This window comes from Balearica regulorum, chromosome 7 (assembly GCF_011004875.1).
Source record: "Balearica regulorum gibbericeps isolate bBalReg1 chromosome 7, bBalReg1.pri, whole genome shotgun sequence".
Lineage (NCBI taxonomy): Eukaryota > Metazoa > Chordata > Aves > Gruiformes > Gruidae > Balearica > Balearica regulorum.
Window position 1 is genome coordinate 34,340,456 of NC_046190.1, and position 15,230 is coordinate 34,355,685.

The 15,230-nt window shown below is 41.9% G+C and overlaps 1 protein-coding gene across 1 annotated transcript in view; it reads left to right on the forward strand.

The window, feature by feature from the left end:
- The first annotated feature begins 323 nt into the window (after nucleotides 1-323).
- REEP3 (receptor accessory protein 3) overlaps nucleotides 324-15,230 on the forward strand; it is a 41,607-nt gene continuing 26,700 nt past the window's right edge. The window contains exon 1 of the mRNA XM_075758848.1: nucleotides 324-731. Coding sequence (XP_075614963.1) covers nucleotides 700-731 — 32 coding nt within the window. The 5' untranslated portion in view covers nucleotides 324-699. The remainder of the gene's footprint in view (nucleotides 732-15,230) is intronic.

The following is a 15,230-nucleotide window of genomic DNA, read 5'->3' on the forward strand; positions in this document are numbered from 1 at the left end:
ACAGGTGGCTTGGCACCATGTCCCACAGCAAGCGAGCCACCGCCGGGTCAGCAAGGCGCGTTAGGTGACCTGGTTACGTGAGACAAATGTTTCGATAGGTCCTACTGCAAATTGGCACGTAGGGAACACAAGGAAAAGGCAAAGGCAAGGGGTGAGTGTCCCAGCCCGTCCTTCTCGCTGGAGTTGGTCACTGCGCTTCGAAGGGAAGAGATTAGAAGGGGAGGGAGCGTGCCTTATTGCATTCTTAATTAAATCTGTTCCTATCTCCGTGCACCGGCCCGATGGGTGCGGTGCAGAGACTCTCTCGACGCGTCAGTGTGAAGCGGGCGGCCCTGCCGCAGCACGGCGGAGGACGGGGCAGTGCTGGGCCGGGGGAACAGGCGGCAGCTGCGGGCAGGAGGCGCGGCCACCTCCTTACGGCGGGGCGCTGGCTGCAGCCCCCCCCCCCCCCAAAAAAAAGCACACTGTCCCCAGGCCCGCCTGGCAGCGGAGGGAGTCCCGAGGGCGCCCGGCCGCGCTGCCGGGGTGAAAGACCCGACCGGGTTCGCCTCTCCGCCCGCCGGGCACGGAACCGCCTCCACACGCCCGCCCCCCCGCCGCGCCCGGCCCGCCGGGGCGCATGCGTGCAGCCGCCGAGCCGATGAGGGGGCGGGGCTGCGGCCATTCGGGCCTGGCTGGCTGAGGGGACGCGCCGCCGCGATGGTTTCCTGGATGATTTCGCGGGTCGTCGTGTGAGTGCCGGGCTGGGGGGAACGGGCAGCGCTGGCCCTCGGGGGCCGGGGAGCGGCTCGTCGCCCGCGGCGTGGGCGGTTCCGGGGCTTCCCTCGGCGGGGCTGGGCTGAGGGCAGTGGCGGGAGGGAGGTGGCCCCCCTCTCCTCCTTCCCCCTGTCTCTCTCAGCGGCTGCCCCGCGCGGCCGTTAAGCTGCCGTTGGGCCGCGGCCGGCCTCGCCGCTCCAGTACGGCACGGCACAGCCTGGCCCCGCCGCTCCCGGCCCAGGTGAGGCAGGGGCCGCGTCGTGCGGGTCCGGGCTGGGCTGCCGGGGCGGTGAGGGGGGCGGGTGTCTGGGCCAGAGCGCCGCTGTGCTGTATCAGCCGACGGCTTAGAGGTGCCGTGTTAAAACAAACCGCTTTTAGGAATTTAATCAGCTCAGAGCGCTCCCCCCTCCCCGAAAGGAGCGAGGTAGCGGAAGCTCCGGTTCTCCCCAAGAGTGACACTTGCTTGGCAGCGGCTGAGCTGTCTGGTGCCTCAGAGGGTTGTTGTGCTCCCAGAAGCGCCCGCAAAACCAGCGCCGGGTTCCTGGTGAGCACAGGTGGTCTCTCCTGGTCGCACCGTCTGTCTCCCGCTGTAAGTGCGTGTTTCCTTGGGCTGTACAGCCAAGAAGCTCAGGCTTCCTGGTACTCGTCACGCATACATTGTGAGCGTTGCTTGTAAATTGATCCAAATTAACCTATAAAATCTATTTGGTAACTGTTTTCCTTTTTAACTTGTGGCAGAGCTGAAAGGGCTAGGAGAACGCTTGGGAGTGTGAAATGGGGATCTGTGGTGAGTATAGGTCATCAGCTGATGAAGAGATAAACTGGCAGTGTTATCGTGTGCTGGTCTTTGTAAAACTGAGTTTTTGTCAACCAAAGGGACAACCTTTCTCAGGTGAAAAGTATCGTCTTATGTGGTATCCAAGTTCTTTTTCAGAAAGAGTAAACTCCAATGCAACCTCTGGTCATTTCCTTAAGCATTTTACTGTCCCTTCATGAAACTGATGGGATATTTTGCTCATTTCAATAGTATTCCCTAATAAATATTGAGTAATATTTGAGCAACTGAGTCTTCCTCGTGCTCCTTGCTGAGTATCTCTGTGTCTGTGGGGACCCCTGTGCTTATTGGATTGCTCAAGCTGAGATTTGCTGTTTGTGACTCTTTTGCCAGGCAAATGAAGTGAATTTGCTCACAAAGCAGTCCAACAAACATCTGAATTAGTGCAAAGTATGTAGCAGGAGTGTATGACACAAAGCAGGGTCTAACAGGATTTCCCTGTTTTATTGGTGACAAACATCCCCCTTAAGCTATCTGGTGTAATTTCATCTGAAAACTTTATTTGTTGTCAGGAAGCCTTCTCATACTGCCACGTACATTTTCCTGCTGCGATCTGGTCACCTAGATAAGTAGCAGTCCTTCTCCCTCTCCCTGCCGTCCCTGAGACTTGTCAGATAATTGAAACTTGTGAAGTAGGGCATCGTGTTCTAGGATTGGCAAAGGACAACATTGGTTTGGAAGAGAGGGACTGTGGGAAGAATTGCTGTTCGTGCACTCTGTCAATGTGGTCTTCCCGTGGGCAATGCACAGCACTAGAGGAAAGAGGCATACGCTTACTTTCTGTGCATCAAATGTAGCTGCTGAACCTGTTTCTACTTTGTTACGTAAAAGCACCAACCAGAGAATTTTTACTTTAACAACAGCTTAGACTGCGTTGGTTGATATCAGCGATGCTGAGCACCTCAATTTCTAATGACCAGATTCTTGTGAAGTTAGCAATTCATTTCATGGAAAAAACAACTAAAGTTTGTATTTGCATTTTGAGGATTAAGTCCTCAATGGGCCTAACCAGTAGCACAGGGAATGAAGAGAATAGCAACTATTATCCATAAATTTATTGCAAGAGGTAGTAAAGGACAATGTATTGTGCAGTTCTATGTAGTTAGGCTTTCTGGTTGCAATTGGTCACTTGTTTGTGTGCCTTAATTTTTGCTTAAAAGGGAGACCTTAATATTATTTAGAAATCTTTTCCACCTTCTTGTGTCCTTCTTCCCTAGCTATGGGACTTAACTAGTTTGCAAGTGTTCAGCTTCCCAGGAAGGGGAAAGTGCTCAGTGAGAACTTGGACAGCTTTGAGACTATTGTTTAACATTGCTTAATAAAGCAAAATTCACATGGAAAAGGAAGGTGGGAAGTAGCACGGAAGTCAATGTGGTGTGACATAAGAGGCCTTAATTTCAGTCATCTTGAGGCTATCCTCTGTGTCCTCTTTTCTCAGTGTCCATTATGCTATCTTTCTCTATTTGATCTGTTTTCCTTCCTGGTCTCTTTCCAGACATACCTGTTCCAGTGACTTTGTTTCTCTGAGTTGTGTGTCATGAGTTTGGAAGGCGTATGCTACCTTTTCCTTAAACCCTGTAAGAAAGATGGAAATATTTTTAACTACTATGTTGCTGCTAAGACCTGAGGTTCTCTTACTTAGGTAGTGTTTTAATTTTGGTGTGGTGACTTTCTGTTGTATATGAGAGCTATGGATATCCTACGCTGTCTGTAGCAAGTCCAGAAAGCCCTGTTGTTGTGTTTGGGCAGCCATCAGGAATACCTGTTTTCTGGATTAGTGACTGAAAGGAGCAGCAGCTGTTTTGGCTGCAGCAGAATTCACCTCTTCTGACTGACCTACTATTTCAGGGCCAAAAGAGCAGCAAAATGTTAATTTGTAGGTGTGTCACAGTGCCCTCTGCTGACTTGTGATGTGGAGGATTTTGGATTTGTTTGGACATGCATGTCCCAAGCAAACTGACTTCTGATTCAGTTCAAGAGTTTGCAATTTGGGGTTAAAGCTTTAAGGAACTAGGGAATGGAGCTAGTGGAGAATTAGAATTCTTAATTGCATATGAATTGTCTTGAAGAGTCACGCACGGGAAATGGGGAGTGGTTCAAATTCAGCACTCCACATAATAATCTTTGGCAAAACTTTGTTTTAATGAAATCTTTTTCCTTTGCTCTAGAAATGCTACTATGCTTAGGCATTTAAACATGTGAACTACCTTGCACTAATTGCATGCCTTCTTTCTGTCAAGAAGCAGAAGTCTTGAAACACATAATTAGAACATCTTTTCATTTCAAAGTTTTGTGTCTATGGGGTGCTGCTGTAGTAGGTATAGGTCATTATTAACTCAAAAATACACTGGCTATTGCAACAGTATCCAGAATGATTACTGCAGGTTTTTTTCCTTTTTTTCACTACCAAAACCAACAGGAAGATAGTAATTTCTTTCAGAGTCTCAGAAAACTTCTCCAAGTGGCACACCTTGTCAAGTTCTCAGTCTTTAGTGGTGGGAATAGCTTTTTTAATTTGTGGCTGCCCATCTTGTTAACTTCTAATAGAGACTGTGCCTGACTTTTGGTCTGCTTTGATTGCTCATTCTTCTCATTTGTAAGGTCTGAGCAATTGTGTACACATCAGTTGCTGAGACAGTGTATTTAATAGTAAACACACTGAGTACTTGTCAGTCACAGCCTGGTATGGATGAGATCAGACTATCCTCTTGTGCCAAGCAAAGATATGAAGCATCCTAAATACAAAGTAGATGGCCATTTTGTTCTTGCAATCTGTTAAAGCAGACTGTGTGCTGTAATCTGTTAACTTTTTTTTCCCCTCCTCACTTAAAAATGAAAGTTCCCCCATCTGTGTTGCTTTCCAACACTCTCTCTACCCTCATGTTTAAGTATGTTTTGTTTTCAGTAAAGCTGGTCGGCAGTCATGACTGTTGGAAGGGAGAGTTGTAGTCGTCCATAGGAGAATGTATTTCTCTTGGGTACTAGTACTTACTTTTCTGCCTGCTTGTACTTACAATGCCTACCTTCCCCATGCCCATTTTAGAGCCTTACAAGGAGCAAAAGATGTACAAGTAAAAGATGCAGCAAGCATTCCTTGGTTCTAATATTAGATTATAACTGTAACTACATTAAGCTGGACAAAGACTGTTCGGGGCACACAGGAGGTGACCTGAAGGTAGGTAGTAGTACTAGTCTCTTTAAGTTTTTGCTGCTTTACGGATTGGAGCTGTTTCTTTCATGGTAGTTTCCAAGGCATTCTCTTACTCTACTTTTAATGCTTTTGTTGCTGCTGTTTGGCATTTCCAGGCATCTAGCTGCCCCTGGAATTACTAGACATCTGAGAACAGGTAGCTTAAGCCATAGCTTCTGTATTGATTGCGTTGTTGTTGGGAATATTTGGCTTAGTGTGGTGGTGATGTTTTATGTAACAGTGTATGCTTTGTTTATAAACCCTGATTGTGTCTTGCTCTTGGAATACAAATTTTTTAATTAAAAGCAGTAAATACAAAACCATTTACCCTCTTCTTTGCTAATCAACATGCTGTCAAACATGTTATCTTGAAGCAACCGTAATTCATCAGATGGAATTAAATGACAGTACCACCACATGCTGTGTAGAAGGAATAGCTTTATACAGCCTGATCTTCAAGTCAGAAGGACTGTTTGTGGGAGAGTTTCTTCAATGGTTTGTAGCCTGCTCTTTTCCCGGCAGTTCCAGGTGAAGTACGAAGGCTGTTGAGTGTTGTTGGATGCTGAATGCCTTCCAGTATCCTTCCAGTTTAAAGGCCTATGAATCGCTGCTGCACCTGTGGGGAAAAAGGAGTTGCTGTCATAGTGTGAGTGAGATGGAGAGATGTGCTGAAATGTCTGTCTCGCCACAGAACTGCAAAGAGTCAGTCACTGTGTATCAGTTATCCTTCATGCCGTGCTTAACCAGATCTCACTGGCCTGTTGCTGGGAGGCGCCATCCTGCCCTTCACCCTCTCCTCATTCTCCACTTTCCATAGGGTCCAAAAGTTGTGTGACCACGGGGTGAGTCTGGTTGCTTTGTCAACCCAAATGAAAATCACCATGCTCGAAAGAGGTTAATGTTTTGTTAGTTGCAGTGAACTGCACGAGCTCATGCTTCTGTTGTGTAGTTGCTAGGTAAGTGCCATGTTGAGAATGAAAAGTTGAAGGACAAAAACAGCATTATTTTTGGTATTAGCATATTACCAGACTGGTTAAAATGTACTCTGAAACTACATTCTTCACTTGCGTGTTGCTGCTTATTCTTTTCTTGTAGTGAAACTAGTTCCAGTAATAATGGTGCAGCTGTTCTAATCAAACAAGCTGTCAGATTTTTTTAAAAGAGCTTCAATTTTATAGGTTGAAATCTGTAAGCATATTGAAATTTAGGGATTAAGTGTATTGTCTTGTCTGTGTGAAAGTTTAAAATAATTTACATAATCGAGCAATGAAATCATCAGAGCAATTCTTTCCAACAGTTCAGCTTCTCAGGCAATCCTAGTATGTAGAGCAGAAAGTGTCTGCTGACTAGACTTGTAATACCTATTCTGTAAGTTAGTACAATGCAAAATGACTAGCTCTGACAATTTGCTAGAAAGAAGTGTCCCCACTGCCTACCCGGCACGCCTTTCCTTAAGTCAAAGTTCAAAGTTTGCTATGCAGTCTAGCTGCTCTTTTCTCTCCCGTGTTTATGGGATTGTGTAGATGCAGAGCATATGTGGTCAGTTTTCACAGCCTATGGCAGGCGGGTGGGCTAAAGCTTGCTCAAAACAGATGGAGCTCAACTAGAGGCGTGCTGTGGAGGCTGACGTTCTTACTTAATGACCTTGGCATGTACGCTGTTACAAAACGTGCTGAAATCCACATCTGTCCTGTGCATTGTAGATAAAGGAATACCAAGAACTGCATGGTCTGGCACAAAAGGATGTTTCTAATTAAAACAAACAATCTTCACTCTCGCGTGTTCCACAAATCACTGTCTGCTTCGACCAAGCGTATTTTAGGCTCTTGAGCATTTCTGCAACTTGATGGAATGGCTTGTCTTTCCTGGTTATTTTGTATGTATACCTGACTCCTGATATGCCCATATAAGGCTGAGCGAGATCCCAAGCCAAGTTCTGATATTAAAAAAAAAAAGTAAGTTGGTTTGGCTCAATATGTTCAATCCTTGATAAGAAATTATTCAAAAAACATGTGTAAAAACATGTCTGGCAAAACCCCCTGGTTCTGGTGCTTCATGTGTGAAGAGACTTTCTCTAAGCTTTTTGATTGTTTTTGTTCTGCTTTTGAAGTTTTGCAATTTCAAAATGTGTACTATTATGTGAAAGTATTAGGTTTTTAGAGAAGAAAATATTACAGCTGAAAACAATATGATTGTTGTTGTGAAACTTTCAAATTTTAAAGACCTGCCAAACTAGATTGTAACAATTTACTACTGGACAAATGAGATGAGATGTATAGGGGTCTAGGTAGGAAAGATTATTGCAGGTTTTCTTGCTGACCGCTTTGACTTTAAGCATGACTGGCTTTGGTGGCACTGAGTAACCAATCTGATGAGATGCTTTCGGACACGGGGAACAAAACACCCCATAGTGCCTAACTCTGTATTGAACCTTTTGTCAGCCATCACTGTTACTATCCAGTTCAGTTTATCACTGACAAAATAATAGGGCGTTACTTCTGTTTCTGTTGTGTTTTATAGCTAGTCTGCAAGCATTGACATGGAAGTAGGTTTAACTAGATGAATGTTTTCCCTGTGTTTGTCATCTTTGAAATATTGCTTGCATATCCTGAAGACAGTTGGAACTTGCATTTGGTTGAAAACTAAGTGCAATTTCTTTCAAAAGCCTTTAACCCAGTATTCAAATGCAAGGGATTCACAAAGCAGAATTTTTCCTGAAGTGAGAAGTCTGACATAATGCTTTGCTTTCTTCTGCTAATAAAGCTGTTGGAACTTGCAGTGCTTGAAGGGGAAAATCAGAAAACAGTTCGTGCTTGTACCTTCCTACTACTGTCTGGTTTTGTTATTTCTTCCCCCCACCTCGTTTTGTAACTCATTCATCAAAACCATGGAAAGAAGAGTGAGGAAAATGGTCACTAGCATAGAGATGGCTTGATTAGTTTAGTAACATTACTTTAAACTGTAATGTTAAAAAAATAAAAAGTTAATTCTTTGGCTTTGTGCTCTTACTATTCACTCTTGGCTGCTAATCTTTTTTTCCTAGACTAGGACTTTGTTCTAGAATGCATGGTTTCCCTTATGGCTAAAAGCATGTCTAGTGTTACTCAGTTGAAGTATATTTACTATTAGACTGTTTCAGAAGCCGGAGAAGAAGCTGACCTAGTCACATTTTTCAGCAGCGAATGGCTTAAAGCTTACTTGGAAGACAACACATCCACAGAAACATAAAATACATGTTTTAAATGACTGCTTTGGCAGTCATTAGTTTGCCATACATGCAGTACAAGCAGTGTTGGTTTTACTGTTCTACATATAGAACTTTGAGTGTTAGTTTTTCTTGAATAAAAGTTAATCTTGAATGCTTGAGACAAAACGGAATTTGCATTTGTATGAAGAGGATAATGTGAATAAAGCAAATTACCTTTCATTTGCATTTGGTAAATGACCTTTCTGAAAAGGCACACTTACATTCTCTCTGTATCTTCTGGTTTCTTAGCCTGTTTACGTATTACCAATCAAGCACATTTGTGTTAACAGAATTCTTCTCTCAAAAATGAACCTTTGGTCGATTAGCATAGTGTGCATTATCTGTTTTTAAGAACAAAGCCTACCCCTCAAACTGCTTCATTAATGCATGAGTCTCTAAAGAAAAACCAAAAAATTATTTGGGTTCAGAGGGGAGGAAATAAAGGTATCTTTTAGCATGGTATTTTTGACATGAAGTTTAAGTTGCTAATACAACTACGTTAATAAGTTTGGTAGAGATTCTGCAAGCTGTCAGTTCTTGACTTGGTGTCTAACAGCATATTCGGAGTTATCTACGTACTGGTTATAACTGAGGAAACACGTATACTCTGGAATGACAAATCCAGATGCTATCTCAACAGTATCTGCCAAATACAAATTTCATAGGAGAAGTCTCTTCCTGTGTACAATGGGGAAGTTTGGTTTTTGAATGCTCTAAAAGGCTTCAGAAATACTTTTCTGGGTCATAAGATTAACAGAATTCTTGGAAATCGGGAACCTTAAGGCAAAAATTGAGATGTAAATAACCTGATGATCAAAAGCAAAAACCCCAGCTGTCTGGGGAAGAGATAAGACAGGATAATTTTTACTTGAAGAGTTGACGTTGTGCGGTTACACGTTTTTTTCTTTGCTCAAATTATTGTCTTTTTGTAGCATTTTCTTGGGAGAAGCAGGACCTTGAGGCTGGTCTGCGACAACACCCATAGGTTCTAGAATGTGTAATGATTAAGTAGGAACTTTCTGGGCCTTTAGATTATGAACTTCACTTTTCTCTCTAAAACCAGCCAGCCAGATTAATATTCCACATGTGCAGCACTTTTCATTTAAAAAAAAATGCAACCCATATGATGAATGTATGGTTACATGCAATGTGGTTTGTCTCTCACTTACAAATGGCTCAAAAATAAAATGTGGTTTTGCTTGGAACAAGCAGAAGCAATTCTTAGTTGGGACCACTCCTATTTTAAATGTTAGTTTCCTATAGCCAAGTTATTTTGATGTTGATGGTGCTGCAAAAATGTTGAGAAGATATTCTCGTAGAGCAGCAAGCAATGGCATGATTCTTTGTGACATTAGCCAAAGTCTCTAGCAGACCAATGTAAGGTGAAAAAGCAAAGTTGACAAGGTAAGAATCCAAGTGGAAATCCATTTTTGTTAACTGTATGGCAATCTGAGGTATTAGAGGGAATGAGTCTAGACTGTGAGTCTAGACTGTAAATCTAGACTTGATGGCCGAGGCCAGGGTGGGGAAACTCCAGTGCAGTGGCTAGCTTTTAAAGCTGCTTTCCAAAGTTGAAGAAAGCTTTAGATACCAAAAATGGTTGAGAATGAAGATGACTTTATAGTCTTCAGAGAATGAAAATAATATTAGAAGTACTAGATTACTGAACTTCCATAGTTAGTGTTGGATGCGTCAGGTAGCTTTATGCAGCTGCTGAGACAGTAGAGAAAATATGCTTGAACACTTTAATAACAAAGAATTTCTCCCCATCTCATGCAGTTGAGACTTGGATGTCTTGTATAATTATGCACAGGCTTCCTATCATGACTTCTATGCTTGATTGAAGATAATGTAAGTTAGGGTAAGTATGTCCAAGTTAGGGCTAACAGAGAAAAAGCTGGCCTTGGATCCTTTCAGACAACCAAAAATTTCTTTTTCCCATCACTGAAGGAGATCACTGCCACTTAAAATACTGAGTTATCGTGCTTTGGAACTTAGATACATCGAGTGATGCTATTTTAAACATTAAGTATAGTTGCTGTAATGAGAATGTATTTTGTGGGGTTTTTTTGTTTGTTCTGGAGATGTGGTGTTCATGTATTTTTGACAGCATTTGTTTTAGTTTGTTTCTATCAACTGCAGAACTTTTGTCACTTAATTAGTATTGCTGTTCTTCAGCTATGCTATCTTAGTGCTTCTGTTCCAATTTTGTACTGGATAAAAGATCATCTTCATATGCAAATCCTACCTGGTCATTTTGCCAGGTTTGGGATCTTTGAGACTTGCAAGAGCTGAAGCTTTAAGACTGTTAAATGTGTTAAAAATGTGCAAAAGTTGGCAGTACTGAGATGATAGTATTTGCTTTATTTTATGTTAGCTTTGGCTCTCCAAACATCCATCTATCTTTGCTTGTTTCAAAATTTACTGTGGCACGGAGCAGAGAAACCTTTGAAAAGAAGTTGCTGCTGCCTTTACACGAGTCAGTTGAAGTTATTGTAATGAACAATTTTTCAGTGTACCAGTTAGATTAAAATGGAATGTGTTTGCAAGGTCTCTTCTGGATTCTTCTGGAGTATCCTTGATACGAAGGGCTTCATATTATTGTACAGAAATTAAGACCTAATTAAAAAATTGTAGGAGCTTCCAAAATTATTTTGAAGACACTAGACACAAAGCTAAGAGTAGTAAGTAGGTAAATAAGAGAACTGGTAATTTTTTACTTTGGTTTATCAAAGCCAAGAAACTAAGTATGAAATGCATATTTGACTTTCAACCTCATGACAAAATCAAACACCTCATTCTTGAATTTGTAATGTTCATGTTAATCTTGTTCAGCATCTCATCTGCATTAAATTAGTGATGTCTTTTAGGAGCTCATCAGAAGTATTCTAAATTGAGCGGACTGCATTGCTTATGGAAACTGTGTAGGTTGTAGAACCTCTGAGAGTAGTAAGTGTAAAGAACATTTTCAAAACACGAGGGAGCTCATAAATATGTTTCTCTGTCAATCACCTTTATTATGTAAACTCTTTTAAAGCATAATCACCTAAACCAGTTTATGCTATGTGACAGTTTCTTTGAACACCCATGTAGGTATCGGCTTTCATCTTTAAACTTAAAAAATAATTGTGGTCTTAATTGTGTTCTTGCTCACCTGCTCCATGGAGTAAGCTTATTCATGCATGTACTAATAAAAATAGAAAATAACTGCTAAAAACTGTAGTTGATTTGATTTTTTTTTTAAAAAAGTGAAAAATAACAAATTAGTCAATTGGTCTCTTCTAACTGACTTTAATCCAGCTGTCAGTCCTTGCTGATCGTTAAAAGCACAGTTCAGTACAAGGACATGTCTTTTTCTTTGAACAATGTCATACCAGGTTCTCTTACAAGCTGTATGAGTAGATGCAGTCATTCCTAACTGTTGGCTAGTCTTCAGTGGTCATTGTGCTCCTGCCTGATGGCACAGGTGCCTGCTGTGAGGCTACAAATACTTTGCTTCCAGTGTTAAACAGTCATAGCAACGGGTGAAATCAGGAACTATTTAAGGTAGATTTGAAGAATGGTAAGTTATATGAGATTTAAGTGAGTGTGAGCAGCTTTGGAAATTAATACTTCTCCAGCAAGGATGAAGCTTTTCTACTGAGGTGAGAGCTAGGTGAAAGATTTTAAGTTTTCTAATAAGGGTTACTCTGTATTGAAGGCCTTCAGTGTTTGCTCTTTATCACGTGGAGGTGTTACAGATGCATCTTGTTTCAGTTCCTCAGTGTGGGTGCTTGGAAGTTATGAGCTCACCTGCTGACTGTTCTGCACGTGGTGGGGCTTAGTAAGTGTAAACAGGAAATAGTACAGGGATAGGCAGGACGCTGTTACTGTAGTGGTCAAACACGTACATTAAAATAAAACAATGGATCGGTAGGCGTGCAGAGAAGTGACTAAGAGTTTTACAACAATTTTTATTTCTACTATGTTTTCTATCTTGCTTTCCAGTACTAGCTTTTTTGAATTTTCTATACTACTGGGTTTGGGCCTTTTGACTGTATGTTTTGAAAAGGATTTGAGAGCTGGTGCGGTTTTTTTTTAGTGATGCGATGTTGGTATCTCCAGGCTTATACCCTTCTGGTAAAATATGCCTAGGCTATCCAGCAGCACAAGAAAAGTTGGTGGGTCCTGGACACAAGTTTTGGACACTGTCTCCAGACACAGGCATAGATTCTTCTAGTGAGATTGATGTGCAATAGCTTCTCCCTAAGTACTTCTGCATTGTGTGATCTATACATGGACAAGAGGCGAGTTGTTTCACAGGGTTTATGTACCGGTAATGCCCTGTCACCTCTGAGAAGAGAGTGACTGGGACACCTGTGGTGGTAGAATACTGATGCAGGTTGTCCATGTGGGAGACAATCCCCAGGCTGACTCCTTAGAGAGAATAGCCTGGATTTTGCTTGGGGAGTTGCTCTTTAGCAGTACCTCGTTCCAGACTGCCACAGGCCCCGGAGAGAGGGTTGTTATGACCCACACGCAGTAGGTTTGTTGCTGGGAGAGTGGGACTCAGACTTGTGTTAGGGCTATGTTGCTGGCTGAGTGAACTGGCCTAATAGGCTGCAAGCTGTATGTAGGCTGTGAGTTGGCAATTCAAGGTGAATCCTTGCTGAAGGAGGTAGCGCATCTAATGTGTGTACAGGTATCAAGTTAATTGTTATTTAAGACTGCTCTCTGACCTTTATTGTGTTATGGAGGGTTTTGTAGTAGCAAGTAGAATGAGTAACAGGCAAGCTAGAAAATACTATGAAAGTTTCCAGTGCTTTCAATGCTTTTTGAGCATATGGAGAAAATAAATAGGAATTCTTAGGAGGATGCATTTATAGGTGAATTTTGCTTAAGGTAATGGCAGGAAAGGAAAATCCTCATTTTGGACTCAAAGAAATTTCTCTAGCTTTTTCGGTGTGTTCTTTTTGGACTTCTTTTAAGGTTCAGAGAGGGCTGTTTTTCAAGTTGAGAGAACTTGAAGAGTACCTGGCAACAGGTTCCCTATTTTGGGGTAAGTCAAGAAAGTAGTATTTCATAAACACAAATGGCTAGGATACATGTAATGAAGCCTGGAGCTCTGTATTGGAAGAAAGGCCTAACTGTCTCCTATCAGACTGCATGCAATTACTATACTTAGGACTTATTAAACAAATGTTTCTGACATAGGAAGGTCCCACTTGCTAATGGGATTGGTAGGGAAGTCACTTTCCCCTTAAGACTTTAAGGTGATTTTTTGACTGCTTGAATTGCGTTACTTTTGGTTATGTTGTGCTTTGGAGGAATCTGGCAGTAGCTTTGGAGAATTCCATCTTCCTAAGCTGGAAGGTTAATAGCCTCCTTCTCTGCTCAAGAATGTGCTTTAATCAGATCAGTTGGTTCTGGGTATATTGTTTAACCGTTAAGACTTTTTTTCTATGGCTTTTGGGGATATTCTCTATATAAGACTGCTACGAAGATTTTAACAGATCTGTTTCTGATCGCATTCTTGCCTTTTGGTAGCTGCAATCTGCTAAAGGAGTTGCTGAGTTTAAGGTTTGCTACTGTTAGCAGACATGTTCTCTTAATAGGATTTATGTGACTTTCCCTGCTCCTTGCCCAAGGCTAGGGGTGAAAGAAAAAGTAGGATACAATTTGGTGTGAGGTTCAGGAGCTTATCCTTATGCTCCTCTGTCCCTGTAGCAGACCAGCATTTTGGTTGAAATGTAATTTAGACACATATTTGTTATTATTCAAATACATAGTCTTTTAATGTAGATTGTTATGGTTAGTGTTGTATATCTGAATGTTACCCGGTAGTAAAATGGAACTAAATTCTGTCAGGTGCTGAAGAGAAAGACCTTGGTGCAGTGCCTTTCAAAAATATTCAGGACAAAAATGCCAGGGTGAGCTTTTGTTTGTCTGGACATGTAAAAACCTAGGAGATAGCTGGCTTAGTCTAGAACTTACTACCCCACTGTAACCCTCGGGGTGTTGGCAGGCATGACTGAGGGTCTTGTTTTTTCTGTTTAATTGCAGGTGTTTGGTTTTTGTTTGTTTTTTTTCCTCTCAATAGGATTCTTAGAGATAGTCCTTATGCCTTATTTTGGGCTTGAGGGTACCACACAGATGCATAGCAGTTATAATTTAGTGCATACCTGATTAGACTTACTGCTTTATAGTCTCTCCCCGCAAAAAAAAATCCAAACTGCTTATCTTTTATGGGAGTGACTTACAAGTATGAGTAGCATACAGTCTAAGCAAAAATGCTTATGTTTTCCCAGTGTGTGCTGATTGAAACCTCAGTAGATGCATTGTTAAGGAGTATGGCCATATCTTCCTTCTTAAAGCCAAGAACAGCCAAAGACTCAAGCATTCTTCTTCAGACTAGATTTCATTCTGCTATTTAGTTTCCATTAGCAAACTTCCCTTTCAAGAGAAATCTTGCTTAAACTAAACCTGCTAACCATAATGTGGAATAGTAATTATCGTTTGTATGGAAGCAAAGTAATACTAAGAAATCAGACCTAGTTTCTGCATAGATACTGCACTACAGTTAAGGCTTTCATGCCACACGCGAGACATCTGTGTTACTGCTGGTATTTCCATGGTGTCTGACTAGCTCTTAGGAAAGCTTGTGTGTGTATATGACAGGAATGGAAGATGCTCCTATCATAACTTGTGGGTAAAGACTAGTATTGGGAAGGGGAACAGGGCATGGTTAGTGAAGTTAGGAAGTATATCAAGTATTTATATTTGCTTCCATGTTGTTGTGGAGATTGGGAGGATTCTTTTATTCTCTAATCTGCCAAATGCTGTCAAGTGATCAATCAGGATGTAGATGGGTATTTCCACTGTAGATGCACACTTTAACAAATGTCTGGCTCGGTATTAGTCTGTGCCAAGATAGTCAATCAGTGGGCGGACAAATCGGTGTCATCTCTGTTACCAAACTTGTTAAGGAAAGGGAGCTTAGCAAATGGCATTGTCTCCAAAGTATCTCATGCTGAACGAGTTTCCTGAATGGCTTTGACTATCAGGGAACACTTGTGGCCCTTGTCTTTCCGCATTTCAGAGGAACAAAAGAATAAAGTGCCAGCGCTTTGTTTTGGGCAATTCTTGGCAATGTGAACAGGCCCAAGTCTTAAATGCATTATTGGTTTAATGGCTTGGTGTTTTGGGAGTCTGGATGCAAGCAG